Source organism: Molothrus ater, chromosome 19, assembly GCF_012460135.2.
Source record: "Molothrus ater isolate BHLD 08-10-18 breed brown headed cowbird chromosome 19, BPBGC_Mater_1.1, whole genome shotgun sequence".
Taxonomy (NCBI): domain Eukaryota; kingdom Metazoa; phylum Chordata; class Aves; order Passeriformes; family Icteridae; genus Molothrus; species Molothrus ater.
The window spans coordinates 13,047,566-13,074,617 of record NC_050496.2 but is presented as its reverse complement, the minus strand read 5'-3'; the positions used below and the strand labels follow the sequence as shown (position 1 = coordinate 13,074,617).

General features: G+C 40.8%; 1 protein-coding gene across 5 annotated transcripts; it reads left to right on the top strand.

The window, feature by feature from the left end:
* The first annotated feature begins 5,566 nt into the window (after positions 1 to 5,566).
* Positions 5,567 to 25,947, top strand: CSNK1D (casein kinase 1 delta). 5 transcript variants are annotated; one of them, XM_036394600.2, is made up of 10 exons: positions 5,567 to 5,847; positions 8,687 to 8,797; positions 10,450 to 10,598; positions 11,087 to 11,315; positions 11,707 to 11,877; positions 13,342 to 13,490; positions 14,064 to 14,235; positions 14,543 to 14,682; positions 20,849 to 20,915; positions 22,733 to 24,932. In XM_036394600.2, the coding sequence occupies exons 1-9, from the start codon at positions 5,772 to 5,774 to the stop codon at positions 20,879 to 20,881; spliced, it is 1,230 nt and encodes a 409-aa protein (XP_036250493.1). In that variant the 5' UTR covers positions 5,567 to 5,771; the 3' UTR covers positions 20,882 to 20,915; positions 22,733 to 24,932. The 5 variants fall into 5 exon arrangements, with proteins under 5 accessions (XP_036250493.1, XP_036250496.1, XP_036250492.1 ...); XM_036394603.2 differs by lacking the exon at positions 20,849 to 20,915 and adding an exon at positions 7,968 to 8,060; XM_036394599.2 differs by lacking the exons at positions 20,849 to 20,915; positions 22,733 to 24,932 and adding an exon at positions 25,019 to 25,947.
* Positions 25,948 to 27,052: the final 1,105 nt, after the last annotated feature.

Genomic DNA, 27,052 nt, shown 5'->3' with positions numbered 1-27,052 from the left:
TCTCTTTAGTCTGCCAAGAGAAAGGAAACCAAACACGAGGGCACAATGGTAGCAGCACAGCAGCCAAAACATGACAATTTTGCTACTCACCCTTCTCCTAAGAACGCCCGGCTCCTCAGGCCGCACGCTTCGGGCTTGCTCGGAGGCCGACGCCATTGTCACAGGGTGCACCGAGGTTAAGTGCAGACGAGGTGATTTGGTATTGCTGAGACCTGAGCGGAGTCTCGCCCCTCCTCCCTACCTCCTCCACTCACCGCAACTCCTCTGCCATTCCTGAGGGCTACGAGGATGGGACCGTGAAATAGAAAATTTGAAGGCTTCATCATCAAGGAGTCTTGTAATACTTCCACAGTGCTCACATTTGCAGGAAGCCCAGTGCATTGGCCGGTTGGTGACGGGAGCTGGACGTATGCTGAGTTGATTGCCTAAAGTGCACAAACAAGAATGAACGCTTAGAGTTGCACCAGAAACTGAGACCACAGCAATAACAACTGCTTCTATACGCTACTCAATGCTCACCTTGCCCACTTGGACTAGACTGCTGCTCTCTGCCTGGACTTCCTAAAAAGAAAGACAAAGAACAGTGCTGTAACAGAGTCACCCATTTATGCTTCCTCTGCAGAGACAAATAGTGACTGACCTGCTCAGGGGAACTCCCTCACCCAGGACGGGGCCTTCTGGCACAGATTTAATCCATCTGAATCTGAAAATAAGTTAGGACAAGAGTCAAACTGTTGCAGGATAACTTAAGTGCTCCAGACATCTTGTGTCCATCAAGAAATCCCATCTACAGTCCAACCTACATCCCACATTACAAACTTCAAGTCCCCAGGACTTCCCCCATTGCAGGCTATGCGTCAGGGCAGATCAGCTCCAGCACAAATGTGTGTGAACACCCGTGACACAGGACAGGACATGACAAACAATGGGAACACAACAGGAACAGAAATCTCTGTGAAAGGAAAATGGCTGCAAGGACTGAAAGAATGCAAAATGAGATAACTGAGTTGAAACTGATGGTGGGCTGATGAGGCTCAGAGAACTGTGGAGGAAGATGCTAACTGAATGATTTATTCCAAGAACTGCAAAGATAGATGCCTGAGAATCCTACGGTCAGAAGCCTCTACCCAACCTCATATTCTAAAAAGGCCTAATCTGCCACAATGGATCCTTGTGGGGCATGGCTGTCCACACAGCTCAGAACAAGACCTGAAAAGACAGCTGACCGGATGCTTCTAAAGAGACAAGAGAGTCTGATCTCAGACTGTCTGAGCTCCTGAGTCAAAAGTTCTATGGCATTGGTGCCAGGCCAAGGAATGCAGAGATCACAGATGCTAACAATGAAGCCACAGTTTCTGATAGGCCCCTCAAAGGCCTAAGGTAAAGGACATGACATATCCAAACACACAGAAGGTACGGTAGACAAACGACATGATACACACCGGGACTGCTCTGCCCTGCGCACCTCAATTCTGTCATCAAAAGTGACCCTTTCCTTTCATGTGGCCTAAGGGGCCGCTTCATGGACACCCCCATCTCCAAAGGAGACTCAAAAACCCTTCCCGGTGGGTCCCTACCCTGCACCCCACTTTCATCCCCTCTGTGGGTCGTAGCCCTGTACTTATCTCTCGGACATCTGGGGATGCAGGTCCGTGTCAGGTGTGAAGGAAGGCCGCCTCAACATCTGGGAAGTTCCTGCTGGCACTGTTGTTCAACAACTTCCTGTTGTTTCTTAGTCAGCTACATTAAAGAAAACCAAATATCAATGCATGATCTCTGCAGCACACTGGCCAGAATCCCACAAGTCTGCCACTCACCATTCTCCTAAGAATGCCCGGCTCCTGGGGCCGCACCCTTCGGCCGCGCTCTGAGGCTGATGCCGTTGTCGCTGGGTACGCCTGGGGTAGGAGGAGAGGAGGCGATGTGGCGTTGCTGAAACCTGAGCGGACCCTTGCGCCTCCTCCCTACTTCCCCGACTCACCGCAACTCCTCAGCCGTTACCAAAGGCTGGTGACACCTTTAAGCAGAAAAGGCAGAGGCGTCATCGCCGAGGCCCATGATTCTTCCGCAGGGCTCGGGAGAGCGGCACACCCGGCGCGTCGGCCGGTTGGTGACTGGGGCTCGGTGTACTCCGAGTGGATTGCCTAAAGCGCAGAAACAGGAACAGATGCTTAGAGTTGCACCAGAAAGTGAGACTGGAGCAATAACAACTGCTTCTGTACGCTACTCAATGCTCACCTTGCCCACCTCACCTTGACTGCTGATGTCCAGCTTTACTTCCTAAAAAGAAAAAGAACAGAGCTGTAACAGAGTCACAGTTTACACTCTCCCTGCAGAGACAAACGGTGACTGACCTGCTCAGGGGAACCTCCTCACCCGGGATGGGTGGATGGATTTTGCCCTGGATTTTATCCTTCTGCATCTGAAAGAAAGCGAGGACAAAAGTCAAAGGGCTGCGGGATAACTTCACAGCTCCAAACATCTTCTGTCTACCTAGGAATATCATCTAGAGTCTGGCAACACCCCACAAACTGCGAGTCCCTGGGACTTGTCCTCTTGCAGCAGGCTATGCGGCAGGGCAGGGCAGAGCAGCTCCGGCACAAATATGTGCGGACACCCGTGACACAGAACGTGACAAACAGGGGGATGTTAAACACGACACATTGGGCTTGTGGTGAGGGCCTCGAGGGGAAAAGGCAAAAGGGACCCCAAAGACTCACTAGGTAACACGGTACGCCGGACAACACGACGTGGACCGGAACTGTTCTGCGCTGCCCGCCTGAAAGCTGCCATCAAAAGTAGAGCCTCTCCCTTCAGCTGTCCTAAGAGGCCCCTTGGAGGAGATTGCTTTTCCCTCTACTATTTTTTAAATCTGTCCAGAGATCTCCCAAGCTGCTACTCTCCCATTGTCCCATCTCCAGGCCGTGGCCCTGACTTATCTTTTGGATGATCGGTGATGTGGGTCCACGTTGCACCTGAAATGAGCCTGCCTCAGAGGGCCCTGTGATCGCCTGTTAGCCTCTCACTCAGCTACAATAAAGAACACCAAAAACAACGTATGAGTTTAGTGTTATCAGCTACTTGCCCTCTCCTGAGTGTGCCTGGGTCCTTGAGGCTCCAGCTTCATCTGGAGTCCAAAGCTGTGGCTGTTATTATGAGTGGCACCTGGGTTAGAGAAAGGCAAAGTTACATAGCCTTGCTGTAAGTGCAGCAGATGAGCTTGTGCGGTGTAAGACCTGTGAATACCTCTGCTACACTTGTGAAAAGCCTTGGGGGGCCCTCAAATAAACCCCCTCTACAATAACTCCTAACCAGATACCTGCTCAGCCTCCCTCTCCTAGTTACAATCCTCAACTCACCTGAAGCCCCAATCTCAAACATCATCTTTGACACTAGGCAGATCCCTCTTGTGACACGATGAATCTGCTGAAAAAAGCATTGTACTCAACATGACCTGGAATCTCTGGAAGCTGTACTCCTCCTAAAAAGGAACAAAAAACTAAACAAGAACAAAACCAGAAATTGCAAATGCGCTTTACCACCCCTAAGCACAAAACCCAAAATCATGAACTTAAACACACCCTGTATTTAATGGTGTTTTCAGCACAGTATCTTTAAAGCCTCAAAAACCTTAGATACCCAAAAGCACCTGCTGAAAACAAGCTGAGATAAATTACAAGAGCCACTTCACTAAAACAAGAGGAGAGCTTCTACCCCAGCACATCCCAGAGAGAAAGTGAAGCCCCTTAACAAAGGCTGGGGTTAATATAACCCTGATGGTGCCCGCCTCTCGTTCCCATGACGCCCGGGAAAAGGGAGGGGGCGAATCCCACCGGGTATAAAAGCCCTCAGAGCAGCTGCAGCCGTTTGGCTCCTCTGACTCAAATTCAAGGGGGGGAGAGGGTTTGTTATAGAAGAAAGCTCATCAGGAAAATAATAGTGCTTTCTTTTTTGCTACAACTACTTGGAGCAGAAGAACAGAAAATAGGTAAGAAATAAAACTTTGAGTCTAGGTAGCATAGCTAGATAAATTGGGTAATTTGCTGTTAACTTACATAATTTTTCCTTGGTGGTTGCTATGTAGTACTTTGCATGTGACTAAGTAGAGTGGAGAAAAATACTAATGATACGAATAGTCTAAGTCTCCTCGGGACCTCTAATTAGGGCTATCTACATTATAAACAAAAATAAGAAAAAAAAAATCACCTGGGCAGCGTAACGGCTAAGTACATGCCAACCTCACTCTCCTCTGAGATATCTGGCCCAAAGACACAGAAAGAATTGCCCAGAAATAAATATTTAAATCCTAAAAATGCTAAAAAAGACAGAGCTTCCTTCAAGTGAACCCCTAAAAATGAGAAAACAGGGCAATTACCCCCACTGAAACTGAAAAAATGGCAAATTAACTGCTTCTGCCCTTTAATTTAATCTCCAAAAGTATTATGAAAAGAAGGGTTCTCCTCAATTTAAATCACTCCAGTGATGAAAAAAGATAAATTTTTCCCCCAATCCAACCCTTAACAAGGAGTGACAGCTGGAGAGGGTTTGCAAGATGTGCTTGGGACTTACAAAGCAGCCTAACGTTGTGGTGGCGGCAGCTTGGGTCTGGGAGGCATCCTGCGCAATGCAGAATTTCCAGTGTGCAGCAAGCCACTCTGGGCCACAGGCCGCTGAACACCAGTGCCGGCTCTTTCTCCAGGTAAGCAAAACTCAGCAGGCTAGGTTCCTGATGGCAGATTTTAGGAGGTGCTTGGCACTGTCAAAGCAGCTCGAATTGGCACCGGAACCAGCTTGGGTCTGGGAGGCATATTTCGCAACGTAGAGGGGCTACGTGGACTAATGGGTCCAGGATTCATCGCAGCTCCCACTAACAGCTGCTGGGGGAATTTGACAGTTCAGATGTGTCTTTGTCTCTCTCTCCCTCTCTTACTCTGTATTTCTAGTGGCTCAGCTGTCAGCCACCTAAGACATTAACGTCTTACAACTTTTACAGTATGAGGCTTCACAAATACACAGCTTCACATGTGCAGACACTACATGGTTACACATACAGGCCCTGCAGTGCTTGGCGGTGGTCTGCTTAGGATTATGCTTAGAGAAATTCTTCCTCACCCGGAGAGAGAGAGAGGAGATTCCAACACTCCTCCCCGGCAAGAATGACATGGTTTTCCCCTAAAATTTGTCACTTCTCAGACTTTGTCCCTGCACCCACCCCCCCACCTCCTTCCGCCTTCCCGGTCAAACGGGCACTCCTCGGAACGCAGCGCTGCCGGAGCTCATCTCCCCTGCGGTGACTGACGGCCTCGTGGACGACGACGCCACACGCACCGGGAAGACTGCGGACCTCGTTTGCCGCCCGGCACGTGGCTGGGACGGCGTGATAAGACGGGGCAGGCACTCCTGCCGAGCCGATCACCAAGAGACCGGCGGGCGGGGGAGCTGGGACGGCATCCGCGCCCCGCCCGCCGCGCGCGCCCCGCCCGCCGCGCGCCCGTCGCTGCGGCAGCGCGCCCCGCCCCCGTCGCTAGGGAAGTGAGGTCACGCAGTATGGTGGCTGGGGGCCGGAGGGGCTGAGGCGCCGGTCGGGTCGGGAATCCGTGTCCATCTTGCTCGGGAGCTGCGGCGACGGGCTTGACTGTCTCGCTAGTGTCGAGCGGCGAGACCAAAGCCGCGATGGCATCCGAAACCGTAGGACTGTGAGGCATCAGAACGAGAGCCAGCCGGCCGGGCAGAGCAACGGAACCGGGTCGCTGACGAGCTGAGCTGCCGCCATGGAGCTGAGGGTTGGGAACCGGTACCGGCTGGGCCGGAAGATCGGGAGTGGCTCCTTCGGGGATATCTACCTGGGTAAGGAGGATGGCTCGCTGGGGATTTCGCTGGCCGTTTTCTGGCTGTGTGGAGACCATCGAGGGCCTAGCCAGGTCGGGCGAGTACTTGGGCTAGGGACACAGCAGCAGTAATTTAATATTTCGTTGACATCATGTCCTAATTTGGATAGTGCGGAAATCGGGAATTCTGGTTTACTCGGCTGCCTCTTCTCGTTGTTGTCTAGTGACCTTGGGCACCGTTCGAGTCTGTAAAATGGGCATAAGGGTAAAAATCGCCTCATCTCAAAGCAAGGAAGAAAAAAACCCAAAATCACATAAACCCTAAAAACCCCACAACCCATCATCGCATTCGGAAAAACGTTTTGGAAAGGAAACATTCCGCGGTTAAATAACGCTGCAGTGGACTAGGAAAAATTGTTGTCAGAAAGATGTTTCCTTCTCCTATGAGGCCTAAAAAAATTACACACATACAAGTGATTAGGTTGCAGTAAAAAAAAACTTTAAATCCTTCAGATAATCCTCGTAGTTTGGCTAATCTGTTGCTGACCATCACTAATCGTGACCGCTGTGCAATTGTAAAATATAAAGGACTGGAATTGTCTTTGCCAGTCCATTATTATAGCCCTCTAACATAGCCTGCTGCTACTGTTTATGACAAGCACAGGTAGTGGGTGCAAAACATTTTGAAAGCAGGTATTTTTGAAATACTCTGCATATTCCGCAAACTCTCAAGCCATATGAAGTGGATTAAATCCAAAGAAATATGAGCATTATGTCCTGTCTGATAGACACAAGTATTCTGCTTTTGAAATTTGTGTTAACCTAGAAAAGCAAATCAGGGAAGGGGGAACTTGCAAGGGTTAAATTTCATTGACTGCATATTTGTGGAAGATAAAAATAATGTCACTTGCTAGCTTATGTGGTACGCTTGCAGTGCATGCAGTATGAGAGGTGGGGGTTGTTTTTCTGTACATCTTGCAGTGCACAGCTGGTATTCCAACATAATTCATTACCTAAAGCTGCTTGTTTACAGCAAATGAAATACTGGTTATCCATAAGACAGATCATATGCCTGATGAAAAATATGCATTTTTAACTGAAGGCATGTGATGGTCTAGAGTCAGAGAATGTGATTCTTCCTCTCTGCAGTGCATATATAGAAGATTGAAGATGTGACCATAGAAGACTGTGGTAAAACTAGTGCAAAAATCCTTATTAGCTTCCACTGGGATTTTGGGGGACAATTAAGACAGCAGTTAAAATCTGAAAAGTCTTAAATTATTTTAAAAATTTAAACTTGACTACTGCTCAGATAAATCAGATTGTATTACAGTATTAATATCAAGTGAAATAAACGTTTATGTGTGACTTTTATCTCTATGGATGCAGCTTACACCAGTGAAGTTGCACAGAAAGTAATAGTTCCCTGTATGCTAGTGTATATATTAATGCCATACTGAATTCTATGCAATAAATCCTCTGGGTTTTACTTTTTTTTTTTTTTTTCCTAAGTAATTGTTATGGATTTAGTCTCAGGGCTTACTGCAAATGTCATGCCATTTACATGAAGCATGGCTCAGGCATGGAACTAGCCTGGAAGTACCTTAATGGAAGATCCTGGTGGCATTTATTTTTCCAGGGAGAATTACTGTCTCTCAAGAAGTGAAGCCTTGTGGTCAGTTTTTTAAAAAATCCATTTAGTGCTCTGTTGTTCAGACTGTACAGTAGACACAAGTGTCTTAAAATAATTTCTAAAGTTATTTCAGAAGTCAAGATTTATTTTTAAGTAGACATGCTTTCTGATAGGCCTCAGTGAATTTTTAGATTATTTCAGTGTACATTCCCAGCTCCATTTTATGCTTTGAAGATTAAGATTTGACTATTTTTGCCTGTTTCCAGTCCCCAGGTTTTGTCTTAAATGCAGCTACGAGGGTGTTGAAGACATGTCAGAGTAGAGGGGAACCTCTAGTTAGGCTTTTGAAAGTGGGGATCAGATGGAACTATAGGTGATGTACTTCACATAATCCTGAACCATGAGGTAAAGCAGAAAAGGGCCAAATTCCTAAAGTAGAGAGACTTGGAGATAATGTCCGTGAAGTGTCACACATTTCCTTTTGCTCTTTCCTTTTTTTCTTATAGTTTGTAAGTTGCTTGGCTGTGAGAGTGTGTATTTTCTTGACTGTTTCTATTTAAGAATGTCAGTTTCTCCCTCCATACTTTGAAAGTGAACAGGTAAGCCTTTTTTGATTCTTAAAACAAGAATTTAATGAGATTTAAAGAAAGCTTTTGCAGACTGCACATTCTTTAGTCTAGATAAGCTGCCTTCCAGCCAAGTAAAATGAGGTGTCAGGGTACTTAAGCGGACTAAGTTGAGATCTAAGGAAATTGTAGCCTCTATTTCCAAGACATAAGAGGAGGTGATTTGAATTCTTAGTACTTCTTCCATTGGTGGGTCAATGTGCCACGTTCATAAAGATTAATTCTGACCATTTTTGCCACTAACTGGAAGTGGAAAGACATCCCTGAGAGGATGCACCTGGTTTAGTTTTGTTCTTTTTCTGGGGTTTTTTTGTTTGGGTGTTTTTTTGTTGTTTTTTTTTTTTTTTTTTTCCAATGGGATAGCAGCAATTTTGGATTCTCATTATACAATAGTTTTCTCTTGTAATCCTAGTCTGTTGGAGAGCGTCTGTAAAGTTTAAGAAGAATTTTTAGGTAATCTTGGCTGAAAGTACTTCATCTTCATCTTTGGATGTTTACCATTGAGGAGTAGTTTGTTGATGCTCATTTTGTTTCAGTCTTGGCAAAGGAAATGCATCTTAAAAATATTTTCACCAATGTTTTAATTCTTCTGGTTTTAGGAACTGATATTGCTGCCGGAGAGGAGGTTGCAATAAAGTTGGAATGTGTGAAAACCAAACATCCTCAGCTCCACATCGAGAGTAAAATCTACAAAATGATGCAGGGTGGAGGCAAGCAAACTATTTTCCTTCTTCAAAGATTTTACTGCTTTTACACCTTTGATCTGTCTGCCACCTGACAGTTAATGTTTCGGATCTCTTTTGAGAAATAAGGAGAAGGTGGGAAAGGCAGCAGGGTAGATAAAGAGCAGCATTTTAGTTCTGCAAGGGTTGTAGAGGAGCAGTTCTAAATCCATGGCTATCACGCTGCATGATAACCAGTAAGATCCTCCAGAGTTTCTCATGGTTCCCAAAATATTAAAGTGGGAGGACCTTGTGCAATGTGAAACAAAGTTTCATCCCAGAACAGTGATTTATTTCTGATTGTCATGGATCAGTGAAAGATGGTAACCACTACTTTGGACCATTTCAGCTGACTTGCTTATTATTGTAGCACAATTCTAAACTTTTAAAAATGAGGTTAATTTTTGTTGTACATGTTAGTAGTATTTTTTCTGTGTTAAAAATATTTCCTTGCTGGGAGAGCTCAAAGACAAAATGGCACTAGTAGTGGAGAATTGGAGTGCAGCAACTTCATAGCTACTGTGTGTTGCTTTGCTACAGTAACTTACACATATATTTTGGAATTCTGGAAACGTAACATTCCTGTGCAGTTCTGGGACATAAACTCTGTGTAGTTTAGTTTTGTGTTTGTTTCATAGTCTCTTGAATTCTTCCTAAATGAGGATGTGCTTTGCATAAAGAGTGCATTCCATGCTGTATCTCAAGTACATGCCAAGTAGGGTAATAAGACCTCTAGAAATTGATAATAATGTGTATTTGCATTTAGTTACTTTTTAATTCCCGCCTCATTCGGTAGCCACCTGTGTGTAACCGAAATAGCCTTCATAGAATATCATGCTTCCTGTAAATTCAGCGAATTACGGCATTTCACACCAAAATGCATAGACTTAACTCTGAGTAAGGCATTTGAAAATCTGAATAAGACTACCTACATGCAGGTTTATTTCAAAATATTTGAGCATTTCTACATTTTTTTTGTGAAATAAGGTTCCTGATTTCCTCCATAAATTTGGGCTAATTGTCATGCTGTAAAACTGAATGAATAATGCATCTCATGAACAATGCTACTTTGGTGGAGATTCACCAAACAGCAAATACCATGAAACTGAAGGAAAGACAAGAATATGAAGGAAGGGCAGAAATTCATTGCAAATTTTGATGAAGGAGACAGATATTTCATGGTGCTTTTGTAGGCTTTAAAACTAAGTTAATTTCTAAGGCTTTCCTAGACTATAGTATCTAGTGGTTTGTCAGGGTTTTATTTTCAGACTCCTGATTTCTGCCTTATTGCATCTTAGAGACTACATGACTATTACTCTTGGTAAAATGCTTAGGGTTCAAATCCAACGAAGATGCTCAATACTTTAAAGTTACAAGATAAGTATGAAGACTAGAAGGTTTCTGGGGAAAAGAAAAAAGGCTATTTTTAGACCTCTGTTGCTATAATTTTGTGTTGATTATGCTGGAAGTTGTCCCACATTTAATTTGGAATGTCTGAACATAAAATATTAAACTTTGCTGTAAATGGAAACATTCATGGTAATGACACTCAGAATTAATATTAAGAGCCTTGAAGATTTGTGTGCATGAATTATATAAATCAAATTGTTATACTGAATAAATGATTTATTTTTTCCTAGTGGGTATTCCCACAATTAAGTGGTGTGGAGCTGAAGGGGACTACAATGTTATGGTGATGGAGTTGTTGGGACCGAGTCTTGAAGATCTCTTCAATTTTTGTTCAAGGAAATTTAGTCTCAAGACAGTCCTATTACTTGCTGACCAAATGGTAGGAAATGACTTTGTTACCTTTATAGTGAAATATGTTGGGATATTGAATTTTTTTTATCATATACATTTTATTTCTAAAATTTAGAGCGGAATTGGCTGTATTAATAGAGAAAAAAATCAAAAGTAGCTCTGTTTTTGTAAATCCAAACTATCCCATGAAAAGTGATTACCAATTCTTCTTTAAAAACTGGAACTGCACTGTTTGGAAACCGGGTGTTGCGCTGCTCAAAGACTAAGAAATTTCCCCAAGAAAGTTTTTGGAAGCAGATTGTCCTGGTTTTGTAAAATACACACAGGCAAACAGCTGGAAAGAAGGTTTGTCTGTTGTCTTCTAGATTATGTTCTCTTTAATTCCCTTATATTTTACAATAGAAAGGGGAGTTGCCTCTTTCATTATTGAGACGCCATTTCTAGTGTTTTTGTCAGAAAAAGATGTGTGCTTAGTCTCTCAACAATGATTTTTTTTTTTTGTGGTTCTATATTTAGATTAGTCGAATTGAATATATTCACTCTAAGAACTTCATCCACCGAGATGTGAAGCCTGATAACTTCTTAATGGGCCTGGGGAAGAAAGGCAATCTTGTCTACATAATAGACTTTGGTCTAGCAAAGAAGTATCGAGATGCTCGAACTCATCAACATATTCCATATCGTGAAAATAAAAACTTAACGGGAACTGCCCGTTATGCATCCATCAACACTCATCTTGGAATTGGTGAGCTGGGGAAAGCAATAAATAGAAACTTCAAGAGTGTCGATGAATGTAATTTTAGTGCAAGTGGATGTTGCTTTGTGGAGGCATAGGAGACAGTCCCTGTTTTTGATACTAAGAGTACAGCATGCATGGCCTTGTATATCTTTATTAAGTGGGATTCAGTCTATATTAGTCTGTTCGGTCTGAGTTTGTAATGCTTGGGAATTAGCACTTTTTTAATAACTGCAAGGATAAAAGGCTTTTCTTTTACAGAATGAGTTTGTCATGGGCATAGTAACACTCAGCTGTCTCTTGTTTTTGTAAGGGTTTTTATAACAATCTTGTTGCACAGACTTTTGTTTTGCCAGTAGAAAATGAAACCTAATGAGTTCACTTTTTTATGCTGTTGTAGAGCAATCTCGCAGAGATGACTTGGAGTCCTTGGGCTATGTACTGATGTATTTTAACCTGGGCTCCCTCCCCTGGCAGGGACTGAAAGCAGCAACAAAGAGACAGAAATATGAACGTATCAGTGAAAAGAAAATGTCTACACCCATTGAGGTTTTGTGTAAAGGATATCCTTGTAAGTTACTCTTCTGTGACACTAGGACTATGTGTTCGTGTTTTAGTGGTACATCTCCTTTCCTTATGTTAAATTCTACTGCTCTTTTTCACCATCTGTTTCTCTCCTTCTCCTCTTCCCCTTCCTTATCTCCCCATGATTTTACCACATGTATGGTAAAAATACTATGCTGAAGACAGATCTTTTGTGTTCATAGAGCATTTCTAGGGGTTCCTTGTCTCAACTGTTCAAGTGCCCTCAAGAGGAAGGGTAGCATGATACCCTAATTTGCGCTGTATTTTTTGTGCGCCTGTTGGCTGGATAATTGGCAGCAGACAAATAGCATTTTAACGAACTGCCTTTTTCTCTATCTGTGTGGGTACTGTTTCTTGGATTGTGTAGTCAGATGCATCTCCGCTCTACTGCAGTTGTTTTGCTTGGGAATTATCGTCCCAGGTTCATCTGGTTTTGCCTGCTGATGGATTAGAATTTGTGAGAAGCGTATGAATCACTGCTGTATCCTAGCATCATGCCTCAGAGCAGTTCTGTTTCTCAGTTTGTTATTTACACCTAAACAATAATAAGCCATTTTTGAGTATTGTAAAATGATACTTCAATTTGTTTTCAAATGTAGTAACACTAGCTGTGATCAGAGACTATTTTCATTTCACAAAGAGTTCTGTCTCTTCACCTTCTTGTTACAGTGACAAGAACTATAGTTTTTGTTTGGGTTGTGTGAAAATGCATCATTTTTTATGCGTTTCAAATGTTGTTTCATACATGTTCCTTTACATTCATGAATTACATGTTTTTCTCTGGGGTTTGCAGGCAGGGAAGGCTAATCAGATTCTCTTGTGCCGTTAGTTAGAATTTCTTTCTTAATATAAATTACTCTGTTATTTCATTTGGGAAGACCTAAAGTCAAAAGCTAGTATTTTGATACTGCTGATTTTCTCTGGTGCACTGAATTCACTACAGTATTCTTTTTTTTTTTCCTTTGTAATATTTTGCTTGCCATTTAAAAACAAGTGTTCAGACTATTGTAAATTAAAAATGTGGCGTGACTTACCTGGGAGATAAAGTTTTTGTGTGTTTTGTGACACAGCAGACATGAATCTCTATGTGTCTTAACAAAGAAATGCTGTTCCATGTCCCACAATAAATTGTGTTCAGTATGTTCCAAGCAAAGTTTTAAACCTTTTCTCCCCCACCAGCTGTTGGTTAAAGAACTGTGTTATTGGGTCCTCTGTGCTGTCGAAAAAATGAGATCTCTGCCTGCTCTGTGATAGAAAAATAATTTCTTTTTCAGGATTGACATGATAGTGTTTCCTTTAGTGGATTTCTAGTATTAGATCATTATTCTTTTTCTTATGTTAAGAAGATTCCCTGCTTTTCAGGTTTGGGGTGGTTTGGGTATTTTTGACTCAGAATTACAAAAAGCCAATGTGAAGCTGTAGATAAAAAACAGGTTTCCTTTAATTACAGCTGAATTTGCCACATACTTGAATTTCTGCCGTTCTTTGCGTTTTGATGACAAGCCGGACTATTCCTATTTAAGGCAATTATTCAGAAACCTTTTTCATCGGCAAGGATTCTCCTATGACTATGTATTTGACTGGAACATGCTGAAATTTGTGAGTAGCTCACATAGCTTTCTAAAACTTTGAATTTTTCATTGTTCTGGTTGGGTTCTGTTACTGCATTGTTAGTTTTGAGTACCTTAACTGATACTGTAAGGTTGTCTTCCATATTTCCTCTTAGCAACTCTACGGTATAGACAGAAAGATCAGGAAGTGAGGAGAAAGGCCGGAGATATGGGGTCCATGCTATAAGGCTTGGATGACAGCTAAATTACAGTTACAAGGCTTTTAATGTGGAAGGCTTCTTAGATCCTTTAGGGCACTCACCAGGCTAGGTTGTGGAATTACTACTTTCTCCCACCTTGATCTTTAACATAGGTCATTTGCTACATTTGAGGAGGTGTCCAGCTGCCATAACAGTACATGTGTACATTAACATTTTGAAGACTATCCGAGCAGCTGTATGAACAAAACTTACGGCAGTTCTCAAGAAATTTTACCAAAGCAGCTGGTGCCTTCTCAAACTTCGGTTCACACATTGTCCAGTTCTTCTTTTTCAGTACTTTTATAAACAAATAGTTGTAAGCTCAATAATCCCCAAAGTTGTTCACTACTCTTGATCCGTAGGGTGCGAGCAGAGCAGCTGAAGATGCTGAACGTGAAAGGCGGGAACGAGAGGAAAGATTAAGACATACACGAAATCCAGCTGTTCGTGGATTACCCTCCACTGCTTCTGGCAGGATAAGAGGAACGCAAGATGTAGCTCCTCCTACTCCCCTTACCCCAACTTCACATGCTGGTGAGTCAGCAAGTAGCTGGGTAAGTGCTTCTTGTAGACTACTCTAATTGGCAGTTTGTGTCTGGGCAGAGTTAGGCCTTTTGGTTTGGTTTTTTCTCCCTTGATTTTTAGTAGATTGGAAGTATTTACATACGCTCATTGCCTGGCAATTGATACTTGTATTTCTATGAAATGTCAAACAACAGCCTTGATTCCTCATTTGGTTATGTGGAATTTTTATGTGCAAACAGCAAGAGTGTAATTTTTCCAGTGACTGTGTTAACATGGCATTTCTCATTATGAGAATCTAATACTGTTTTTCTCACAGCCAACACCTCTCCTCGGCCAGTATCCGGTATGGAACGAGAAAGGAAAGTGAGTATGAGATTGCATCGTGGTGCCCCAGTCAATATCTCCTCATCTGATTTAACAGGCCGACAAGATACCTCTCGCATGTCAACTTCGCAGGTAAAAAAAAAATAAATCTGTGTATTGGAAAAAATGAGGGCGATTTGATAAAGTTAATTTGCCAAAATAACTTACCAGGTAATTTATGTAATTTCATACTGTTTTTGCAGGTGATGTTCATTCATGTAAATGCCTGACATTTAGCCTGAATGATGTGGGTGTAAAGAAATTTTTATTTTTACCTTGACAGCAATGAGAGGATGCAAAATTCTAGAGGTGCAGCATTTTAACCTACTATTATGGGATTTAGCTTCTTGACTCATTGAGTTTCTTATACCTGTTATCAGTGAAGAAGCGGAGTAAGAGACAGTAGTGAATCTTGTTTCCAAATCAGCAGAGCAGACAATATTGGTGCAGAAAAGGCAAGAAGCATTTGGTGAAGAATAGAAGGTGCAGTAGTGAAGAAAGTTGTAGTGCAGTGCTCTTAATTCAGAGCCCATAAGAGGCCACATACATGGATGCTGGATATGTTGCAGAAGGCTCATTTGAAGAGAATGGCAGGAGGATAAATAATAATGATTCATAGTCAGCACTGAAATCATCCTTGCTGCTCACAGTGACTTAGCAAAGAAATTCTGTTTCTTTTTAGGGCTAACAGTGTGAAATATGTTTCTAACTCTGTGCTGTAGCTAAAACATTCCTTCCTCAGCATATTGACAGTCTTGTCCTAAACAGTGTGTGGCTTGGCTTTGTACAATTTACTTTCAGTCTTAGTTATAAAATGGAGATCAGCCAATCTGTAGACATTCTGCAGCATTTCTGGGAAAGCAGTATGTTAGGGGGACTATTGCAGTGACCTAGGGGTTTTTCCATCATGCCTCACTACTGTGAGGGAGCTCCAAGTGCATAATTTTTGCCAGGGACTTGTTCCTTGTTGACAGAGCACATTGACAAAAAATTAACTTGGTTCCTTTTAGCTTCATCATTTAATTGGCAGAGTTAATTACTTTTGGATAGTACATGTTCTTACGTATGAAATCTTACTGCTTGAAAGAAGAGTTTTTTAGATGGGGGCCAGGTGGATATGGATATTCAGACTGGACATCCCAATCTAATGAAGACTGAGAGTGAAGTGGGTTGGAGAAACAATTCCATTGTGATAAAAGCAAAGTGGCATTTGGGGTGGCGGGGAGTTTAAGCTGAATGAGTTGTTTCACCATGTAGCTGCACAGATACTTGTGCTTGCACAAGGGATGAACAGGAACAGAAATGACTGGGCAAGAATAGGGTGTAGGTGAGGTTTTCTGTACTGGCTTTGGTACAAGTTTCACCATCTTATACTGTTCACTGAACTGCTATTCTTGCCACCAGAAATTCTCATGTTTAAGTATTTTTAAGTAGTTTGAAAACAAAGGGGAGAATTGTGCATAGTTATGGATCTTATAAATTTCATAAATACCTGTTAGAAGAATGTAAAGAAGGTGCAGCCAGACTGTTTGCAGTAATATCCAGTGAATGGACACTGGAGAGTGGGCACAAATTGAAATACAGGAAATTCTGTTTAGACGTACGGAGAAACTTTTTTTACTGTGAAGGTGGGCAAGGAATGTAACAGGTTGCCCAAAGAGGTGGAGTCTCCCTTTTCCAAATTACTTGGAGCCCAACTGGACATTGTCCTGAGTGGCTTGCTCTAGTTGCCTGTACTCTGGGCAGTGGGATTGGGCTACGTGATTTCCAGGGGTCCTTTTTGACCTTGGATATTATGTGAGTCTGTGATGCAGACTTCTCCCTGAACATTTACTTTAATATAAAGATGGTTTCGTGGCAAAATGTATATGCCAGGTCTTTGGCATTCTGAGCAAATCTCAGATGCTTTGTCTCTGTTAACAGTCAGATAAATGAGTTATAGCAGTAACAGACAGAAATGCAGCAATGCCCCTTGATTGTTTTAGGTGCAACTACATCTTTAATGTTTTTGCTACGTTTGTGACGTGTCGCTCATTGTGCAGGTGACGCTATTGTAAACATTTCAAGATACGAATAATACAGTTGGGCTTGTAGATCCATTTTGGTTCTGCCTGGCCTGTAGAATGTGAACATTGTGAGGGCAGTGGGCAGTTTTCTGAGTGGTCTTTGGGCAGTTTTCTGAGTTGTCTTTAAACATCCAGATGTGTAATTTGTGATATGGGCCAATAGTACCGTCTGGCTTAATGGCACATTCCGTACATGCTCTTTTTAACACTCTGCTCCGAGTACAGGACCGCTTGGTTGACTTCTTTACAGTCTCAAAAGCAGCCTAGTCAGGATCTTCTCTTGAGTTTGTTAGAACTAATAATTCATTGACTGCTGTATTAATTTAGTTCTTAAGACAGTGCTGGTATCTACTCATGGTGACCAAATAACAGTGTGTAACTGTAGTATAATTTGAACAGATTCCCATGGGCCTGTTGCAATTGGAGGGAAAGAAATTTGCAAGGGAAATGAGTTGGATTAGAAGGGACCTTAAACATCACCTCATTCCAATCCCCCTGCCACGGGCAGAGAACCTTCCAGTAGGCCAGGTTACTCCAAATCCCATTCAGCCGGGCCTTGAACATTTCCTGAGATGGGGAGTCCACAAGCTATCTAGGCAACCTGGTCTAATGCCTCACTGCCCTTACAGTAAAGAATTTCTTCCTAATAAATAAATCTACCCTCCTTCAGGTTAAGGCCGTTCACCCTTGTCCTGTCACTATGTGCACTTTTACATGCCATGAGAGTAGCCCCTCTTCAGCCTTCTTGTAAGCCCCCTTTGGGTACTGCAAGGCTACTCTCAGTTCTCCCCAAAGTCTTCTCTTCTCCAGACTAAACAGCCCCCAACTCTCTCAGCCTGTCTTCATAGGAGAGGTGCTCCAGCACTGTCGTCAACTTAGTGGCTCTCCTCTGGACTCATTCTAACATTGTCAGCATTGTTCTTGTGTTGGGAGCCCCAGAACTGGACACAGTACTCCGCGTGGGTCTCACAAGAGCAGAATAGAGGGCAAAAATCCCCTCTTTCAAGTTGCTGGTCACTTTTCTTTTGATGCAGCCCAGGACACGGTTGGCTTTCTGGGCTGCAGGTGCACATGGCTGAGTCATGTTGAGCTTCTAATCCATGAAGACGCCCAAGTCTTTCTCCCCAGAGCTAATTTCGATCCATCCATTCTTCACCCAGCCTGTACTTACGCTTGAGGCTGACCTGACCCACATGCTGGACCTTGCAGTTGACCTTGTTGAACTGCACGCAGCTCCCAGAGACCCACTTCTCAAGCTTGTTAAGGTCTCTTTGGATGGCATCCTTTTCTGTACAGCAGGTTGACTGCACCACACAGCTTGTTGTTGTCAGCAGATTTGCTGGGGGTACACTTGTTTCCGCTGTCCATGTTGCTGACAAAGATTTTGAACAGCACCGGTCCCAATATTGAGGGACAAATGCCACTCATCACTGTTTCCACTTGGACATCGAACTCACTGACCACAATTCTTTGAGTGCAACCATCCAGCCAATTCCTTATCTACCAAGTGGTCCGTGTGTCAAATCTGCGTCTCTCCAGTGTGCTTTAACGTAGTTTCCAGGAAGATCTGTTGTGTGACTTTGCCAGGCACTGAGGTGAGACTGGCCTGTAGTTCCCTGTGTCATATTTCCCTTTATAAAACTGGGGGTTATGATTTCCCCTTTCCAGTCAGAGGGAACTACACTGGACTGCCATGACATTTCAAATATGATGGATAGTGGTGTAGCCATTTACTCAGCCCAATCCTTCAGAACCCATGGATGGACGTGTGTTATCAGGTCCCACAGACTCGTGCACTTTCAGGTTCTTTAAACAGTCCCAAACGCAGTCATCTTCCACAGTGCATGGTTTTCATTTTCCCAATCCCTGCCTTCATCTTCTGCAACTTGGGTGGCGTGGCTGAAACACTTTACTTAGACTTTAGCTTATAACACTACTGCTTGAGCTTGTTAGAGAAAATTTGCTTTTCATTTTCCCAGTTGTCACTCTCTTGCAGGCAGGATGGTGCAAGTTGTAGGTGTTGATAGCTTATGCTCTTTACAGTTTTCATAATAGTAGCTCTTCTGTAATCAGAATTTATCCTTAGATGTTAGCCAGGTCAACAGTTATAGCCATGGGTTTTCCATTATCTATATACCTTGTTCTTAGGAAAACCTAAAGTATTTGAGACATCATTTACTTTGTGCCTTGGTTTGGTAAGGCAATAGCGCATCTGTAATCTCCACCTCTATTGATCTAAAGGAAAGGCTGCTGCTTGTTAAATTCTGGACAATGAAATGTACAGATGTTACTCAGACAAGGAAAGCTACTAGCCTCAAGTAGAGTTCTTAAAGATGACTACTCCACGTGTTTATCTTTCTTTTTTCCAAACTGAATTCTGATCAAATCAGACTGAAACTGAAAAACTAAGGCTGTGAATGCAAATAATAGGAACTGGAGTTCTCTTAGGAAAACTAGGCATTCTCAGAGAAATTTAATGCTCGTGGAAAAATGGTAATTGGTAAGCATAGCAAAATAGATGTCGTTCCCGGCATCCGAGATAGTGTCTGCATAGCACCTAAGTCATTCTCCTTAAAAAAGACATGCAGTTTCTAATACTAAGTAACAAGCATTTATTGGAGTAACAACTGCTGTGTCTTACAAAGTGGTTCATGAAACTTAAGTGTTTCTAATGAAATTATGTAAATTATATGGCACATGTTATTCAGTACTTTTCTGGATTATATGAAGTGAATGCAACAGCAAAAAACCTGCAAGTTGTGAGTTCACAGTGATAAACATCAGTGGGAGCTGAGCGGTCGAGCGCAGTCTATTCAAACGTGTATTCCTGGAGTACTGCAAATTCTGGTTAGGATGAAGAAGTGGAGGCTGTTTTCCTGTATGGGGGAGCTGTATCTGTGGTAAGTAATGACTGAGGAGGCAGATGTAATGTTGGAGAAGTTAGCGTGGTTTCCGTAATGAAAAGGCACAATTTCCTCCTATGTATGATACGGTAGTGAACGGAAGTGGAGATGTTATTTTGTGTCATTAGTGAGATGGATTGGGAGAACAGATTGTACAGTGTAAGAGTTTCAAATCTACTTCTTTGTTTGTACTAAAAGCTAAGAAAATGTCTTGGGTGAGTTGGTGTGGTGTTTGAGACAAAATGATTTTAACAGGAATTAATGTTTAAGGAGAAAATATGTGAAGAACCTATTGCGTAAAATTAAAACCACTCACAAGAAAGGCAAAATAGAGGTCTAAGTGAAAGTAGTTACCTACTGAAACAACTTCTAAAATAAGTAGATCATCTCTCCTCTCTGCCTTTGCATCGATACTCGATTCATTTCTAAGTGGTGTGTTCAAGTTTAAAGCAAACCTAAATTACAGCTCTGTGTGCAGTGTGTTAGACAGAAAATCATACCAACTGTTAAAAGATCCATCTGCTCCTGAACTCTGTGAGTGAATTGTTCCCTAAGTCTCCTTTACACAAAGTTTTGAAACATGAAGAGGTGTAATAAAGGAGGTAGTAAATGAGGTAATGAGTATTCTAGTAAAAACTGCTTTGAATCAGTTCTGCTGGTCCACATGTACAGACTGCATCCTGAAAGCATGATCATCTCAAGAGTCTAGTTATGGGTGAGTAGTCTTCATTTCCTTTAACGAAAGGTTCAGTCTGACTGCTCATGGTTACACAGTAAGTTGTTTAATATTTTTTTCTTGAATGTAACATGTTCAGCACCCAACAGTCAAAGCTGTGGCAAATTCCAATTGGTAATAGAGATATTCTCTGTAGTTGAAAGGAAAGATTGAAGTGCTGCACAAAGAAATATTTGATTATTTCTCTTTGATGGAAGAAGGTTTTAGAAGACTATAGCCAACTCTGGCATTGAATAACTTAAGTGTTGTGCCATACTTCCAGTGCTTCTTCATTTTCCATTTCTGCATCCACGAATCTTTCTCCACCTATCCATCTTAATAGGCATCATATTCTGCGTTGTTCTTCTGACCCTGTCAGCTTCCTTTGAGGATTAATGATTTGTTTCTTTTACGTGCCTCTTAATATGATGGAAATGTCTTACAGAAGTCTGAAATCAGAGCTTCTCAAAAGATAGAGTTGCTACTGCAAGTTCAGGTTGGGATTTTTATTAAGACATCTTTATATATTGGGGCAGTGGAACTGTTAAAAATTGCTGTCTTTTCCCCTACCTCAGAATAGCATTCCTTTCGAACACCATGGCAAGTAGCTGCTCGTCTCCTTTCGTTGGAAGGCAGCACTGGGTGAGTGCTTCTCATTAGACACCAAAACTTTGTATGGGATGGGGAAAAAACTCTTTGGAAACATCGGACTTTGCTTCTTCTACTCATGTGATCTCATATTGTATCTGTGCCTTCTGGTCAGATGCTTGATGAAGCACTGATTTTTCTCTAACTTAAAAGCAAACGTCTTTCCAAAAGCTGAGTTATTACTGCTGTTCTACTTGGACTCTTAAGCAGAGTTGACAATAATAGTGACTTTAAAGGTCCCTAAAATTGTTCAACAAAGTATCAACAATAAAGTAAAATAACCAAGTCAAAATTTTAGCTGTATGAGAATTACATGTCTTTCCAAGGATATTGATGCAGCAGTATGTCATCCATTAAAAACCAGATCTGCTTCAGAATCATAAAAGCAAAATACCTGTATGAAGACTCAATTGACAGTATTGCTCAAATGAGGCTCTGTCTTGTCTTTTCATTAATGGAATGTTCTACTACAGCCATGTCCATTTTTCACTGTTTTATATTCTTCTCCATGCCTTATGAACTCTCATTTTAAAAATACTCAGATCTGTTCGGATCTGTATTTAAAAGAAACATTCACATACTAACAGGAGTAGTTGACCATGAGCATCTCAGAGGTAGGCAGACTTGAATTTAGATATTACAAAGTCTTTTCCACTGTTCAGTGCAGTAGAAGTCTCTGCCTTTCTGTGTGCAGCTTTTGGCTTTTTAGTCTGTTCTGCTTTTGGCAATAACAGGTTTCATATGAGAAATAACAGCTTTCCGTTGGAATCTGAACCTTAGTGGTTGAGGGATACTTTTCTTAAGTATTTCAAGAGCTTCTTTGATTTGCTACATATTAAAAAAAAGCTGTGAGATTTTTCTGTTCCTTAATAAATTGTTGTATAACTCTTGTCTGCTGTCTCACTTTCTCTATAAAGCCTAAGCTTGCATTAATCCTGTATCTCTAGTTGGTGAAGAATCCTGCTATTTCTCTTCTGTTTTCTCCTTCTGCTTTGTGTGCTTGGCTGACTCTGCACAACCTGCTTCGTGAACAGTGTATAGCATTAAAAAGATCCAACTGCTTAACACTTTAAAGACCAGTTATCAGATCTTAGTAAAAAAACAGATATTACAAAAAATGCAAAAAAATAAACCTAAAGCTTTGCATTGAAAAGCCTGTTTGAAGGAAACATGCACATTCTGGTCTGGTTTGTGGCTGCATTGATTGGCCTATACTTTATGCCTTAGTATTTGTAGTTGTTCACAACTGAAACACATACTGAATACAGATCCAGCTACTTAGATGTTTCTCGCTTCTTAAATTGCGGAGACGTATGGTTGTTTTTCACTTTCATGGTGAAAGTGGTAAGAGATAATGCTACACTTACTTCAGTAGGTCAAGCTATGGAAATACAAGAAGTATCTTTTAACACAGTGTCCCATGGACAGAGAAAAGCTATTGAAAATAATGAATTTCTTTTTTACCTTCTTAATATTTTTTTAATTAATTATCCATTGAGTCTATTACTGTGCATTCATAGTGTTTTGATCTGGTTGGTTCTTTCTTCTGCACATGTTTATGCTCTAATTTTCTTCAAAACATCCCCTCTGACTGGAAAGGTGACTTTTCCATGTTAACTTCTAATAAAAGAGAAAAATTATAGGGAACTTTGTGTAGCTACAGGTGGATGTGAAACATTATATTGCTCATTGAATTTTAAATTCACACACTTAAATTTTGGCAATTGATAGTTTAGAAGTACATTGCGAGACACTTGTATGTTAACTGGAAGGATATGTGCTGATGTTGTCTTGTTTTTTGGCTTTGGTAGATTCCTGCTCGGGTTACTACCAGTGTTCTCCAGTCTGCTGTGCACCGGTGAAAATTATTTTGCCATGGAGGGCAGATAATGCATGGCTGATCTCCCATGTTGCCAATGGCTTTACTAGCAAATATACCCTAAACTAGAGCGGAAATTGGAGTTCTCCATGTGACCTAAAAAGCTCTTGGAGGAACATGCAGAGACTCCAGCAGCTGCCATTACAGGACGCTTTTGCCAGAAACCCAATGACCTTAAGAGACCCCTGTGGTAACAGGGCTGGAAAAGAAAGATGGTTTACAGAGTTCACCGCCTGTTACTGGATGGCCATTTCAGTTTTCCCTCCACAGGCGGCAGACTTTACTCCCTTTTTATTATTCTACTGTAACTATAAATCTTTTACTTGGTTTAAGAAAGTTTTTTGTATCATTTTGCTAAAATTATTGGCTTACTTCTCTGTAAAAAACTCTTGCTTTTGTCTGATTTAAAAATGTAGAGTATAAACAAACCTGAACTAAAGATAATGACTTGAAATTTCTTGTTTAAAAGATTAGTCTGCCAGGGAACGTGTAAATGAATCAAAACCATCTGCTGTTATTTAAATTGTTTACTTTCACGTATTGTCCCATTCTGAGTCAGTTTTTTCATGAAGTTTTTAAAACTGTTAGAAGTTTATTTTACTGTTTGCTGTCTTCATTCACACTGGACATTTAACTTTCTGTGTAGCACAAATGAATTTTTTAATACTCATTGTGTTTCATAGAGGAGGATAACTAAATACCCTGCAGGAGAGTCTTAAGTATAGTAGAGATTGTAATGATGAATTTCTTTTTTTGTAAAGAATGTTAAGAACAAGTAAAAGACTGACATTTGAGGGATTTAGAATTAGAAAGCTTGTTCTGTATCTCTGCTTAGTTTGGGTGAATGGATACTTTCAAACATTGTTTTTACTCAGAAAATTTTGTTTCCTCTTCACTGAGGCTGGTTAGCTTGGAGACTATTACAAGTGCAAAATAGACATTGCTGCTGAATCTTCAGTGAATTTGCATGTTTCATTCAGTATCCACATGTTTAAAAATAAATACATTGATTTAGGCCTTCTGTTACATGCCAAGACTCAAAAAAGGCATTCTTATACCAAAAAAAAAACCTAAATAACACCCCCACAAACATAGTAACCTATTCTTGCCATAAAATCCTGATAATTTTTGCAATTCAGGTGCATATCATATTTAATTCTTAAGTATATTTAACCTGAGAATGCCCAGAGTAATTATCTAGGCATGAATGACTCAATGTGCTCAGGTTGTTGCAGGTATTGTTGGCTCCTGTTGGTTATGAAATATGGGAAATTCTTCATACTGTCTGTTACTGTAAATGGTCTCGTAAAAGTACGTGTTCTGTCCCTATGGTACTTGGAACAGTACCAGAACGCTTTATGACTGAAATTAGGGGAAGTTCTGTGCTGGAAGGTATGTACAGAGATTTTGTTTGAACAGTTAGGTATTTTGAGAAGTGGAGACAATTTTTAAAGGTATATTGGTCTTCAGATTTTTATGAAGAGTAGTTTTTATTTTTTGGGTGTTTACAAATTCTTTTTTGCCCCTCTCAAAAGTCCCCGTACCACGAATTATCATTCTTCTTTGGATGCTTTCATAACATTAGCTATTTGCTTGTGTGTACTCTGGGTCACACTGGGGAAATGTGTGTTTGGGGAGAGTATAGTGGAAAAGGTCAAGAATTTGATTGATTGGTAAGTTTGCATAAGAGAATTATTTCCTCAGTTACTATAAACTTTGGTATTTTAGGCATGTGCACTACCATTTGAGCAGTTTTACACTTCACTGTGCTTTCCTTGTAAATATCTGTGGTTAATAGTGTAATGTTTGAGGGACTGAAAAAAGCAGCCTTTTTATATCCTATGTATCTGGACCATTAGATTGCTGTACTATACTTAAAAGTTGACTGCAGATTTCTAGAATTGTACTCACTTGTGGGCAGTTTTTGTCCTCATAATAGTTAAATTCCATCATGCAGAAAATAGTTACACTGTCAATATAAACCTATGTATAAACCAGTATCTCAAAGCACTTCATTTGTACTACCACTGTATTTGTGTACTTTAACAGTTGTGTAAATACATTCATAATAACTTCTGTTCTTCTTGGTGTAACTTACTGACTTGAATGAATGAATGAATCCTTACCATTTACCTGATGCAACTCTTTTTTCTCTTTTCTTCTTTTTTTTTTTTTCTTCTCTTTTCTCATTTCTCTCTTCTTTTTTCTTTTTTTCAAGGGATTTCTGTACCTACAAAGAATATTGTCAGTTGCAAACATTTGAAGATACTGTCTTGGTAGCAAAACGTTCAGTGAAAGAGTTTGGTAGTTATGATCCTGGGGTATACAGGAAGAAAGAGAAAGCATTAATTACTTTGCTCACAGAAAGCATGCCTTTTTGCCAGTTTAAAGGTAAATGTTTTTGTTTGGATACTTCTTTTTTTCCAGAAGTTTTTAATTTTGTACAAATGCTTTTGCGTATCAAGTAATGCAGGGTATTGATAAGAGAGTACAGTAGGGGAATTGAGATTGGATCAGTTATGGGAGCTAAGATAAAGGCAAGAAAAATAGTGAGCTGTACTCACAGTGGTGCCCTGTATATTAAAATTCCAGATTTTGCTATGTGATTCTCAAAAGTCTATTATAACCTGAGGGTAGATGCACCTTCAGGAACCCCCCCATGTTTTCTTATTATCAGACCTTTAAAAGTTGGAAGGATATTTCAATTTCTTCTCATGATTTTCGCTTAAAATTGTGTATATGCTCTTATATGGAAAATACCACCTGTGCTGCTGTTCTACATAATCTTGAGTGGTTACAGAGTCCTTGAGTTTTTTGTGGTACAAGTACTTAAAGAAAAAAAAAGAATATCCTCTGCAAAAATAAATCCTCTGCTTTAAGAGAGATATTAAGAGAAAGCATTTGAGTCCATATATTCCATGTTAACTTCATGAAAATATTCAAACTACTCCTTGGAGAAAGGCATGTTGATCAAGTCATCGTTTCCAGTAGGAAACAATGTCATAAGCATAACTACTTGTCTTTGTTTCCTCATGTCCCAGACCCTTGAGTATAGCATTGGCTAGAGCAGCATACATGTTGATTTCAAGAATATTTAGTTTCTCTTTTAAAATAATTAAATAAAAAGGTGTTTATTTTGTTCTTTGACTTTTGCTTTACAAGAGCTGCACTTTGTGTACAAAATACCAAATTAAAACAAACAATGCTACTGTTTTTTTAATAGTGCTGGGCCATCTGATCAGAAATCAAAATTTAAGCTTTGAGATTGTGAGCAAGTGTAATCCATCATGAATTTAATCCTAAGCAGCTTCTAAAATTCACTGGATGAGTTAGGTTAATAATAAAAAGGTTTTACTGTGAAAGAATGCAGTATTTTGTTATTAAAAACAGTAAGTTTCCCTCTGATTCATTCAAGTGACAGTTATTGATTTTTACATGCATATGTATAGATTTAAGTGTCTGAACCTGAATTGGTATCGACTATGTGTATTGTTCAATACTTTTGTGCGAGAAGAGTACTCAGAGGCCTGGTCTTCAGTAAGAATGTGTTTCACAGCCAAATCAGACCGACTTTTTCAGCAGATATTTGCACAGTATTAACACTTTACAACTTCTTAGATGTTGGTGGGTCTTTTCCTTGCTTAATATTATTAAGACTTAGTATGGTTTGGTTCTTCTGTCAAAACCATTACATGCTGCAGGCAGAGGGATAGTAGAAAATGAGAGGAGAACTGTACATACAGAATCTACAAAAATATGCCTAAAAATGTTTTTTGTTAATCACATTTTGGGCAATTCTTGATTCAAAAAACTCAAGGCATAGGTCTGAGATATATATGTATGCCTGATGGACAAAGAAGAATGTGAAAAAGTGGAAAAAGGGAAAAATGTTGCAGATCATCTTAAATTATTAAGCCCTAGTCTACAGTGTCTTTACCGTGACCATTCCAGGATGTTTGGGGTGGGATGTGGAACAAGAATTCATTTGGTACATTATACACTAAGAAGAAAATACTTAGTCTTGAGCCCTACAAGAAAAAAAAAAAGTTGTTCAGTTACAGTCCTCAGCTTGGTTGGGACCTGCAAGCCTTACAGGCACAAAGGCAGGACACAGCTTCTAGTATTTCCCTTAATCCTTAAGGAAAGGATAAACCAGGGCAATTTGAGGTCATGCACAGGTCTTTTTTCTTAGATGACCCCAAACAGCAGATGTTTCTCTGCTCTCACGGCCAAAAAAAGTGTATTTTGTTTG